Source organism: Sorex araneus, chromosome 2 (assembly GCF_027595985.1).
Source record: "Sorex araneus isolate mSorAra2 chromosome 2, mSorAra2.pri, whole genome shotgun sequence".
Lineage (NCBI taxonomy): Eukaryota > Metazoa > Chordata > Mammalia > Eulipotyphla > Soricidae > Sorex > Sorex araneus.
In genome coordinates this window covers 334,566,817-334,579,571 of record NC_073303.1, presented here as the reverse complement: position 1 = coordinate 334,579,571, position 12,755 = coordinate 334,566,817, and the positions used below count along the sequence as shown (strand labels likewise).

At 52.6% G+C, this 12,755-nt stretch overlaps 1 protein-coding gene across 2 annotated transcripts in view; it reads left to right on the top strand.

Moving 5' to 3' along the window:
• Positions 1–12,755, top strand: part of TMEM241 (transmembrane protein 241) — a 117,253-nt gene that overhangs the window by 30,942 nt on the left and 73,556 nt on the right. The window contains exon 5 of one of the 2 annotated variants that reach the window (XM_055129337.1): positions 11,143–11,220. The exons of the other annotated variant lie outside the window; for it this stretch is intronic. Coding sequence (XP_054985312.1) covers positions 11,143–11,220 — 78 coding nt within the window. The remainder of the gene's footprint in view (positions 1–11,142; positions 11,221–12,755) is intronic. 2 annotated transcript variants of the gene reach the window in all.

The following is a 12,755-nucleotide window of genomic DNA, read 5'->3' as shown; positions in this document are numbered from 1 at the left end:
ACGACGTTTTGAAGACTAGTGGAAGAAGACTTCCAGCACGCGCTCCCCTCCTCCCTGATGCACCCTGAGAAGCAGAAAGAAATTGCTGTGATTTCAGCTCTGAGGGAACGGAAGCTGGCCCAGACCCCCCTCCCCAACAGTGGAGCTCTGGGGGGCCGGCAGGGCCGGCAGAGAGCAGGCCTTTATGATGGCTCCCCGCGAGCCCACTCAGCCCAACAACTTGTTTTCACTGTTTTTTTTTCAGTTTAAATTTCCATGTTGTTGTTTAAAAATTCTGGGCGGATTAAACATAAGGCATGTGTACAGCTTGTGTTAGACGGAAAACAGGCATCAACATGCTGGTGCCAAGCTGTCAAGCTTAATGACTCCGTAAGGAATTGGTGGCTCTGTGGTTGGGGCAGAGGGGGCGGGGGAGGGTGCTCAGTTGAAATCTGGGGGGGTGGTTTGTCATGCAAAGCACTTTCTAAACAGTTCCGCTCCACCTCGGCCTCCTGTATTATCTCTCTAGCTTTGTAGCAGCATCCTCCTCCTCGTGGGCAGCTCCTCAGAGGAAGCCGGCGTCATTCTGCAAAGGTGTGGCCAGGGGGGAAAACTGTTCTTTATCAGTTTTGCCACCTCCAGTTCACACCAGAATGATATACCTATGTTTAGCCATGGCCAAATTGTGGCAGCTGTCTACTGGGGGATGCACTGTGTGTTGACTGAAAGATAAGCAAGACATGAGGCTCCTGACATGGAGAACCTTCTAGTGAGTCAGTGAGAGAGTGGGGGTGGCGGGGCGTGGGGGGATGGGTTGGGAACAGCCACTACGAACATTCAGTGTTAGGACGTGCCAGGCACTTTCTCCGGAAGATCTTCAGGACCTAAGAGGTCAGACTCTTAGGTCACCCTGCTGTGGCAGGAAAGGAAACGGAACTGGAAATGACTCAGTCAAGGTTGGCAGCTCATCCGAGTGGAAGCAGAGCTGTGGGCTCTGTCCTGCCCGACGGGCACAGCCCACCCTGCAAAATCATCCCCACCAATGACAATCTACCTTGGTACCACACAAAGCCCGTCAGGATGGAGCTGGAGGGAACAGGGAACTGCTCACTCGCTCTTTCTCGGACGTGGCTCCTGCAGGTTGGTTCCTCCAGCTGTTCTGCGTCGAGTGAGGTCCTGGTGGAGGCACGGCACCAGCCTCTCAGGGGATCGAACAGCCCACGCGGTTCCCACGTGACCCACGTGGCAGTTTCCCAAGCCTGGCCAGCTGGAGGTCACACAGCCTGGGCTGTAGAGTGTTGGCGGCAGCAGGGCAGGTGCACCTGCCTGTGGGTGGGTGAGAGGCAGTGCTGGGCCAGGACCTGGAGGGGGCAGTGAGGGCCCCTCTTGAAGGACTCCCAACATCTCGGGGAAGGCGTCTTGGTAAGACCAGACTTGGCTTTCATGTCCAGCACTTTGTGCTCGCTGGACTTTCAGAAGCACAGTGCTCACTCAGCACCTGGGGGTGTTGGTGGAAAATTAGACCCAGATGGAGTCAGTTCCATGAACTGCATGCAGCCCCTGGGCCTCGGCCCACCGGCTCTGATGTCATAGAAAGGAGCTTGCCCTGCAGTTGCATGTGATGTTGACTTGGGTCAGACTCCTTCCGCTGCCTGGCACCGAGGCTTCGGGGCAGGTCTTCTCTTTCGCAGTGACTCTTCCTTATGAGTGGCAGGGACGGCGCTAGGGCTCCCCCCCTCCCCCCTGACAGGCTTGTGCTCTATCACTGAGCCACAGCCCTGGCCCCTTGTGTAGTTTTCTTAGTAGAGGGGTCCAGACTTCAGTAGCAAGGACTGAACTGTTGATACAGGCCTGAGTGAACAGCCTCCCCCTCTGAGTCTGACTTATCTCCATGCTCTGTCTAAAGATGCTCTCCATCATCACTAAAACTGGATTCTGACGGGAAAACTTCAAACTTACTGGAGTTAGCAATGTTTCCTTGGAGGTAATACCAAAGATGTGCAATAAAAGAGAATATAATGTAGATCAGATTTCATCCAAGTGAAAAGTGGGGACTGGAGAGAGAGTGCGGGGGTTAAGAGACTTGTCTTGCATGCAGCAGTGCTGGTTTGATGCCGGGCACCACATATGGTCCGCTGATCACCTCCAGGGGTCACTTGTAAGCAGAGCTAGGAGTAGCCTCTGAGCACCACCTTGGGTGTGGGCCAGGCCCACCCACCTACACCCAAACCCTCCAAAAGCAAAAAACATTTGTTGCATCAAAGCACACTATCAGTAGAGTATAAAGGAAACACCCTGAATGGGAGACAAATTTGCAGATCGTTTATCTGATAAGAGGGATTGAACTAACGGTCCACGTCCTGGTGGAGCTTCCCCTGAGGGCTCCTGTCTTGCTCCTGTGTGTGCTCTGTTGGCCACTTCTCACACTCCAGGTTCACGTGGGACCTTGTAGGAAATAATTTCTTTTTTCTTGATCTTTCTAAGCAAGGTCAATATGCAGTCCCAGGGCCTGGGATGTGTCTCGGTGGTAGTTACTTGCAGTTCAACCCCAGGCAGTTTTATTTCCAAGGTGCTGCTTCTAGTGTCCGTAAGACTCACCTTTGTGCCAAATCTCTTGCCAAAGGCATCTGGTCACTCATGAGGTCCTGTCCTCCCCACAGATTGCTTTCTCTTCAGTAAGACAACCTCAACCTTGTTTCTGTGTTTTCAGTTTTGTCATCCCAAAGCTCAACAACAATAGCCAAACAACAAATTAATTAATGAGCAAAGAGCTTAGGCATTTCTCCAAAGACAAGAGACAAATAACCCGTATACTCATGAAAAGATATTCAGCAGTATCACAAACCCCTAGGAAAATGCAAGTCTAAACCACAATGAGATCTTACTTCCCGCTCATTAGGATGCTTAATATTTTAAGCAAACAAACCTGAATATTCAGTCCGGGTGGTGTGGAGAAATGGAAACTCTTATGCACACTTGGGAATGTAAGTCTGTGCAGCTGCTTGGAAGACCATATGGTGGCTCTTCAATAAATGACAAACAGAGTTCCCGTATCGTCCAGGAGTTCCACTGCTGGGTGTGCGCACCGGTGACTGGGAAGCAGGAACAGGCACGTGTGTTCCAATAGCCACGGCAGAATCAGGCACAAGAGCCCCAGCGTGAAAGCAGCCCAAGTATCCAACCGATGAATGGATTAACAAGATGTACACACAGTAGAGTGGTACTTAGTCTTAAGAAGGAAGGAAGGGGACTAGAGCGATAGCACAGCGGGGTGGGCGTTTGCCTTGCATGCAGCCGACCCGGGTTCTATTCCCAGCATCCCATATGGTCCCCTGAGCACTACCAGAGGTAATTCCTGAGTGCAGAGCCAGGAGTAACCCCTGTGCATCGCCGGGTGTGCCCAAAAAGCAAAAAAAAAAAAAAAAAAAAAAAAAAGGAAGGAAATTTTGACATAAGCTATGACAGGGATGAGCTTTGAAACACAGTGAAGTAAGCCGCCCACAAAAGGACAAATCTTGTGTTTTGTTTGGGGGTTGGTGCAGGAGGGCTACTCCTGAGCTTGGGGCGGGGGGACCATCTGCAACGCCAGGCTCACACCCAGGCCTCCTGCACGTGGAGCATGCGCTCAGCCTGGTGAGTTGTCTCTCCAGCCCAGGACAAATACTCTACCTCCCTTGCAGATTCTACGAAGAGGAGGATGGTTTGTGTTCTCACTTGCCTCCTTGAAGACGCCTATGGTGCTGTGAATAGGCACATGTTTGTTTGTTTGCGTTGGTGGTAGGGGCGGGGTGTTGAACCCAGGGCCTCACACCTGAAAATGCTGTACCAGTGAGCCATACCCACTGCCCATTGCAGATTTATTTAGAGTGAATTCGGTGAAAAACGTGACGAAAATAGCAACTCCGCAAAAGCAGGCAAATTTGTCTTCTGTTCTGGCCCCCCCAGTTCTGCCCTCCTGAGGATGCGGGCTGATATTTCAGCTCCTGTGTATCTCATCAGCTGAGAGGAGCTCTCAGGCTGAAAGATGCTGACTTTTTGCGGGGGGTGGGGGAGGGCCCTACCTGGCAGTTCTCACAGGCTGTTCCTGGCTGTGTGCTCAGGAGTGACCCTTAGCAGTGCTCAAGGGACCATTTATGGTGCCAGGACTCGAACTACAGTTGGCTGCATGCAAGACAAATGCCTTAACCCTGCACTCTCTCTCTAGATCATGATGCTTTTATCTACGAAGCCCCTAGCTCGAGTAAGTGAGTTTAGGTGATGTGAAGAGTCTGATCTCCTCTCGAGGAGTCTTCCAGCTAGAGAACTAATGCAGAGACCAGGGGAATGGCTCAGAAGGTCATTGCACATGCTTTGCATACTGGATATTTGGTATACCCCTGAGCATCACTGGGTGTGGCCCAATCACCCAAATTAATGCAAATAGACACTTAAATTTAATTAATGCTAATTTACTTAAGGGGCTGGAGCAATAGCACAGCGGGTAGGGTATTTGCCTTGCATGTGGCCAACCTAGGTTTGATTTCTCCATCCCTCTTGGAGTGCCTGGCGAGCTACTGAGAGTATCCCGCCCACATGGCAGAGCCTGGCAAGCTGCCCGTGGTGTATTCGATATGCCAGTAACAAGGCTCACAATAAAGACATTACTGGTGCCCACTTGAGCAAATCAATGAACAACAGGATGACAGTGACAGTGGCAATTTATTTAAGAATGCTTCTACTTATACTGCTAATCCAACATGTCATCAAACTAAAATTAATTACCTATAGTTGAATAAACTGATTTTTAAAAACCATTAAAGGGTCCAGGGAGATAGTGTAGTGGGTAGGGCAATTGCCTTGCATGTGGCTGACCTGGGTTTGATCCCCAGGATCCTATATGGTCCTAGAACACTGCGAGCAGTAATTCCTGAGTGCAAGAACCAGGAATAAGTCCTGAACAACACCTGCTGTGGCCACAAAACAAAAACAAATCATTTAAAAAAAATGCTTTTACTTATACATACACATAAATCTCCTCAAATACCACATGACAGTGACAGTGACAGTGACCACATTATCTAAAGAGGGTATGTGTTAGCTCAGAAGAGTAAATTCAGGACTGGAGAGATAACTCAGTGCTCTAGAGCACATGTTTTGTATGGAGGAGGCTCAAATTTGATCCCCAGAATTGCATGGTCCCTTGAACACTGCTAGGAGCAGAGGAGCAGCCCCTGAACACCACAGGGTGTGGCCCCAAATAAAAACAGAGAAAAACTACTTGCAGGACTAAGCGATGGCTTAGAGGGCCAGAGCACATGCCTTGCATTTGGGAGTCCTGGTTTCAGTCCCAGGCGAGCACCAAGCACAGAGCCAGGAGTAATGCATGTCCGTCCCCCTCCAAAAGAATCATTGCACTTAAAGATAATCATATTTCATGTTGTGTGTGTGTTTGTTGACCTGTCTTCTCAGGTACACTCCTCCTTCCTCCCCACTGTCCTCACCAGGTGCAACCCATGCTGTGTGTATGCTCAGGTGCACTGCAAGCTATATGCATGCTCAGGTGTGCTCCAGGCTGTGTGTATGCTCAGGTGTGCTCCAAGCTGTGTGCATGCTCAGGTGTGCTCCAGGCTGTGTATATGCTCAGGTGTGCTCCAAGCTGTGTGCATGCTCAGATGTGCTCCAGGCTGTGTGCATGCTCAGGTTTGCTGCATGCTGTGTGCATGCTCAGATGGGCTCCAGGCTGTGTGCATGCTCAGGTGTGCTCCAGGCTGTGTGCATGCTCAGATGGGCTCCAGGCTGTGTGCATGCTCAGGTGTGCTCCAGGCTGTGTGCATGCTCGGGTATGCTGCATGCTGTGTACATGCTCAGGTGTGCTACAGGCTGTGTGTATGCTCAGGTGCGCTCTAGGCTGTGTGCATGCTCAGGTATGCTGCATGCTGTGTGCATGCTCAGTTGCGCTCCAGGCTGTGTGCGTGCTCAGCTGTGCTCCAGGCTGTGTGCATGCTCAGGTGTCACAGTCCAGCAAACCTGATGGGAGCACTGAGATCACACCTCATTGGGATCCGGGATCCTAAGCAGCAGAGCCTCTGGGGTTGAGCACAGCCAGGAGCACCTGCGGGACTGGCTGGAACTTGACTCGCACTTCCCGGGCAGGCAGTTGGCCACTGCGCTATCCTGGGCCCAAGATAACTTTTATTTTTAATAACAATCATACCCAACGCTCCCAGCAGAGCTCAGTCTGGTGTGTGCCAGCGATCCTGGGAGCCACCAAGGCATCACCCAGCGCTGCTGTTGGGCAGCAAAGGGCTACCCTTGGCAGTGTTCCACTGTCAGCAATAGAACTCGGGGCTCTGCTCGTACCCAGCATTTGTCCTACCACCTGAGCTCTCTCCCTGGCCCAAGATAACATTTTAAAATGAATAGATTATTTTTGCTTTGTTTTCAGTCTGTTTTAAATTGGTGGGCCACATTCCATGGTGCTGGTGGGTGGGTCGGTCAGCTGGGGCGGGGAAGGGCTTAAATGCAGGACTCAGCAGGCAGAGTCCCCTTTAAGTCCCACTTTGAGCTATTCCCCTGGCTCTCTCAAATGGAATTGTGATGCCCAAAAGGGGGGGGGGGAGAGAGAGAGAGAGAGAGAGAGAGAGAGAGAGAGAGAGAGAGAAAGCCCCTGCCATAGAGGCAGGCTGGGGAGTTGAGGGGGTGTTGATGGAAGGAATCTGGGGACACTGGTGCTGGGAAATATACACTGATGGAGGAATGAGTGTTACTGTGTGACTAAAATCTAATTGTGAACAGCTTTCTAAGGGTCTCCCTCACAGTGATTCGATTAAAAAGTTAAAAATAAATAAATAAAAGGGATGTATGCTGAGGAGGGCATGAAATTCATCCATTCCCATCTATCTTTCCCAATGGTCTGTTTCTGAATAGTCTCCTTTGAACTAAATTGGCGATGTAGTGAGTAAAAACACAAACCAACCAACCAAATGGAATAGTAGAATAATTCCAGGTGAAATCTAGGTACTAGGTGACTGTCAGAGAGAATACAGGGGTCAGGGCACTTTGCCTGTGAGGTTTGATCCCCTGTTTGGTCCCTCATCCCTTGACATCACAAGGGCGACCCTAGAAGTGCCTGAGCACTCCCTGAGAGTCGCCCCTCTCCAGAGAAACAGAGTAAAGAAAAGCTGGTTGAGACCACAAAGAGATTGCAAAATCATTACAGTTGAGTTTGAATTCAGCTTTCATGTTTTGCAGCCAAATAAGAAGTTACAAGACTGGTCCAGGGAGAGAATACAATAGGCTGGGTGTACACCTCTACATTTGGGAGCTCTGGGTTGGATTCCTGGCCCCAGCTGGTAGCCCGTGCTCTGCCCAGAGCGAGCACCAAGCCAGCTGTGATCCCCCAACCAAAGTTACAGAACTCTCAGCACTTGTAAAGTAAGAGCAGGGGGCAAAGCTCTTCCGTGTTCACAGGTTGCTACAGAAATCCCCACCCAAAGCAGTGAAAAGCCAAGCAGCATGCCTCGAGAAGTGCGAAAAGATTGTTTCAATTGCATTAGTCGACCTAGTTGAGTTTGTGCTTCAAAACTGGGACCAGAACAAAGGTGAGGGCCGTTTGATAAAAGCCTGGGGTGGGGGGAGGGGAAGAAGGGCATTGGCAGGCAGCTCGCAGGAGAGCACAGAAGCAGAAATTCCCAAGCACACTATTTTTCAGAGCAGGGTCTGGACCACCTCAAGGACATGAGCACATTTGGAGCACATTCACAGGCGACCAAGGTTACCAAGCGAGACTGACCCTCTCAAGGACATCTCCAGTGCATTCCATGGTTACGTCACATCGCCCAGACTCCACTGCCCCGAGGCCTCTCCTGCTCTCTGGCAACAGCCAGTTTGGAGTTAGTCTGTTTGGAATGTGGGCAGGGGTCGAGTTTCCTCATGTGGGTCCTGAGTCCTCATACAGGGCACAGGCAGATGAGCCAGTGGTTCAGGCCTTCATCATTCTTACAATAAACCTATGTTCCCGGGTTCTCAGTATGCTCTGGAGATTGAGCGTGGTTCTCAGGGCTAAGACACAGCTTCCAGGCAGTCCAGACCCCATTCACCAGAGGCAACCCTCAAGGAACACTATTTTTTCCATGCATAGTTTTGATAAAAATTCAGTAACCAAAATTAAGAAATTAGAAAGCTTTCAGTGTGAGGTTGTACGGAGCTACTCTGGCTGAATCTCTTTATTTGATAAATAAGATCTTAAACTTCTTAGGTCTTATTTAAAAAAAAAAAATTGGGTAGCCAGGGGCCAGGGAGATGGCACACCGGGCTGGAGCACATGCTTTGCCGGCAGGACCTGGCTTCAATCCCTAACACTGCATGGTTCCCAGAGGGACTCGTGAGTGAGGAATCCGCAGCATGCCCAGCCTCAGCACCCTGACCACATGTGCCCCCACGGGGCAACTGTACCCAAAACCAAAGCAGGGGGGAAAATCTTCCACAAAGTTGAATTCTTTTTGTTTCGGCGGTTTGGTTTTGGTGTGGGGCCACTCCCAGCAATGCTCTGGGTTATTCTTGCCTCTCCGCTCAGAAATTATTCCTGGTGGTGCTTGGGGGATGATGTGGGATGCCAGGGATTGAACCCCGGTCCGTAGCATGCAAGGCAAACGCCCTCCTGACCATTCTGTCTCTCCAGCAAAAGAAAGTTGATTTCTTTTTATTTGGTTGGGACCTCACCTGGAAAGTGCTCAGCAGTGACCCCTGGCGGTGGTTGGGGAACTGGATCTGGTACCAAGCATTGGACCCAGTTTACAGTGGCAAACTTCTGGCTGTCACTTTCTTGGCCCCGCACCCACCTCCTTCTGTCCTCTCCTCCCGGCAGCTTCTGGTCAGTTGTCCGTCGCCTCCTCTTTGCCCCACGGAGGAGTGACTGTCTGGGAGGAGGGTGAGCCCTGCACGAGGGCAGATGTACAGCTTGGCCCCAAGCCTGCGCTTCACCTCCTTCCGCCTTCCAGGAAACGTCACCGTCGTGAGTCACGCGGCGGACGATAACCAGATCCCCAGCCTCATCCTCTCTCCCCTGTTGGGGCGGGGGCCACCTCCTTAGCAGTCCGTCAGCAGCCCCCAAGGCGCAGGTTCCCTGGGAAGCTCAGTGACCCGCTGGAATGTTGCATTTCTTGTATCTCCCCCACCCCCACCCCGCCCCCGCACACACAGTTTTGGAGTGCATAACGGACCTCAGCAATTCAAGTATTTGTCTCTGTTCGGTTTGCTAAATATTTTCCTAACAGACCACATGTCTCATCCCGGCCCAGGTCCCCCTCTTGTAGCGTCACTTTCCTGTGGCTGCCGTACCACGCGACCACACCCTCTGGTGGCTGAGGGTGATAGAAGTCAGGGCTCCCCGAGGCCCAGACAGACGCTAGGAACCCTGACTGAGCGAGCGACCACACGTGCCCAACCCTGCCTCCAAATTACTCACCAAATCTGATCTGAGTATTTGTCTCTCTTTCGGGGACACATTTTGCCTTTTGTTTCCTCTGGGAAATCTTTCGTAGAGGGGAGAAACTCAGCATTGCAAGATTCTCAGTCCCAATCACTTTTGTAAAACCCTTTTTTTAAAAACCCTTAACAAAATTGTTTTGGTGGAGAGGTAAGGGCTTGTGAAAGGGATATTCACTGACTTCAGAGATTAGATTGTGGATGTCTTTGAACTTTTTTCTTTTGCTGGGGGTAAGGACGCGTGAAAGGGATGTTATATACACTGGTTTCAAGGGCTAGATTGTGGCTGTCTTTGAGCGTTTTTTAATTTCACCACTCTTTGGCAGACTTTAGCCAGAGTCTGGCTCCAGGCATGTCCCTGCCCATTTAAAAATTTGTCAGCAGGACCAGAGAGATAGTACAGGGGCTAAGGTACTTGTCCTGCATGTAGTAGACCCTAGTTTGATCCCTAGCAGACTCTATCATCTTATGAGCACTGTCACTGTCACTGTCATCCCGTTGCTCATGGATTTGCTCCATGTAACGTCTCCATTGTGAGACTTGTTACTGTTTTTGGCATATTGAATACACCACGGGTAGCTTGCCAGGCTCTGCCGTGTGGGCGAGATACTCTCGGTAGCTTGCCGGGCTCCTTGAGAGGGGCGGAGGAATTGAACCCGGGTCAGCCACATTCAAGGCAAATACCCTACCGCTGTGCTATATCGCTCCAGCCTTAACCAGGAGTGATTCCTGAGCGCAGAGCCAGGCTTAACCCCTGAGAACCACCAGATATAACCCCCTAAACCCAAAAAAGTCAATAAAGTACAATAAAATCCGTTAGCAGCTCCTCTGCCCTGGAGGTCCTGATTCCTCACGGGACTGTGACCCCTCCCCGTCTCTTCCTGCCCCTCTCTCCCCCCACCCCACCCTTTCCCGGAGGAGCAAACAGCCTTCCTCTCTCCCCTGGGCCTCTGCAAACTTGGCCACCCCCAGCACTCTCCCAGCTGTTCTCCGTGTGGCTCCCTGGAGTTCTTCACTCAGTTCTTGTTTAGGCTTCAGGCTTCACTCCCTCCACAGAGCCTCCACATTCTCCCCATTGTGTGCCCTCCTGCTCAGGGCACGGGTCCCGAGACCCTGGTGTGCGGCCTGACACCCAGCAGGAGTGCAGCCTGTGCATGGCAGGGCCGCGGCTCCCCGGGTACCTCTGAGCACCTGCCCTGCCTGGGTCAAGGCGAGAGCCCAGTCCCTGCAGCCTGATGCATGCACCGAGCGTGCTGTGTGCAGCGCTGCTCTGAGTGAACCCACAAACGATCTCTGGCCACACCCTAGTTCAGTGTGGGGGACCCTACCTAAGAGGGCGTGTGCCCAGTGAGCTGCACTGAGAAGATCGCCAGCCCCATGGCTAGGACGTGCAGCCCCTGGGTAGCGTCCCTGGGGCGTCACAGCCGGGCAGCCCCAGACCCCGACCATCACCCAGCAACCGGAGGGAGGGGGAAAGTGAGTGAGTGGAGGAGACAAAGGTTTGCTGAGAAGATCTGAGAGCGGGGGTGCTGCTGCCCCGCCCACGGGGAGCTGCCAGCCGCAGAGGAGCTTTGGCTGGTGAGACCCATCTCTGCGCGTGCCAGGAGTCCCCACGGATCTTTTTAGCAGAAATAGGGGATTACGTCATCAGGAGGCCCAAGGAGACCTTTTCATGCTCATTGTTCTGCTTTCTTCCAGGCCATTCCTGTGTTTCTCACTTGGCACAATGTGGCGGAGGTGATCATCTGCGGGCACCAGCAGTGTCTGTGGAAGGAGGTAAACAGTGGTGCCAGCCGCTCGTCTCTCTTCCTGCCTTTACGTCTCAAAGCCACACTGCTTTTCTTTCCAATGTGTCCCGTTCCCTGCCATCTTTTTGCAGTGAGGATGGCCTGAGAATAGTGGCCAGTTTCGGGGGTCAGGTTTGGACATCCTTCAGCTCCCCGGCGCTGCTGGGGGACAGGGCTTGGGCTGCAGGGGGCCTGAGCTCCGGGCTGTTCAAGTGAGGGCGCGTTCCCATCCACAGGCCATGCCAGCACCACATGGAAGCCCACCGTAGTGCCCCCAGGGGATGCCGAGAGTGTGTCCTCCCCAGGAAGCCCCTCCAGCCCCTGCGCTGCCTCCTGCCAGCCTCCTAAGAGCTTGGCACCATTTGGGCACAGCTTACGTGTCTGGACTTGTGAGCCAGATTGTTCACGGTACCAGCCGGGCGTTTAATGTGACCCCTCTCCGGGGCGTTCCTTCTCCTCTTTCTTTTTTTCTTTCTTTTTTGTTTTTGCTTCGGAGCCACACCTGACAGTGCTCAGGGCTCACTCCTGGCTGCGCTTAAGCAACCATAAGCCGTGCTGCCGATTCGAGCTGGAGTCAGCTGCATGCCAGGCCTTCACCCTATCGTGCCAGCTCAGCTGCTGCTCTTTTCTAACATGGGGACTGTGCAAATATTTTTAAAAATCAATTTGGGGGGCAGTGCGGGGGTGGAACCCAGGACCTGACGCCTGCTGGGCAGGTGCTCTCACTCTGAGTCACGCACCCGGCCTGCACTTTGGGGACAGATACACAGTCGAGAGGCTGGTCGGAGTCAGCACCCTTTCTCCAGGGCAGCGGAAGAGAGAGGCGCCCTTGGAGGACCAGGGCGCTCTGTGTCCCGCCCGCTTGCTCCAGCCCTTCCTCTGTGCGGGTAGCCGCCCTCTCCCCCTCTGCTCTGTGTTGTCCGCCCCAAAGCCAGGCAGAACTTAGAGCCTGTTCCCGTTAGCCGCGCTTGGGAGAGCTGTACCCCACTCTCGAAGGCCGTGTTCCTCCAACCAGTGTCACCTGTCAGCCTTGGCGCTTGACTCTGTCTCCCCCTGCTCCCCCGCCCTGCCTTCCGCCCAGGCCCTGCCACCCACCGCACCTGAGAGTCAGGCTTTCCATGCCTTGTCTTCCTCTCCCCATCAGCTGCTCCTCTCCCCGCCCCCCCTTAACCCCCACATCGGACACTGGCCAAAATCACCCAAGGCTCATTTTTTAACTCTGGCCAGTGGGTGGGCCATGAGGGCCACTCCTGGCCCTGCGCTTGGAGGGTCCCTCCTGGCACAGGACTCGGGAACCATGTAGTGTGGGAGTGGATTTCATGCCTCCCACATGCAACGTGTGTGTTCAGCCCATTGAGCTATCTTTGTGGCCCCCATTTCCTCAACTCTTTATTGGCCCTATCCACCATTCATCACTGTTGGAATAGAGCTCTAAATATTTTAGGCCTAACATTGGTTTATCCTTTCGCCCTTGCCACGAGGAGCTTAGGTTTATTGAGTCACACCCACCACAGTGCCCCCAGT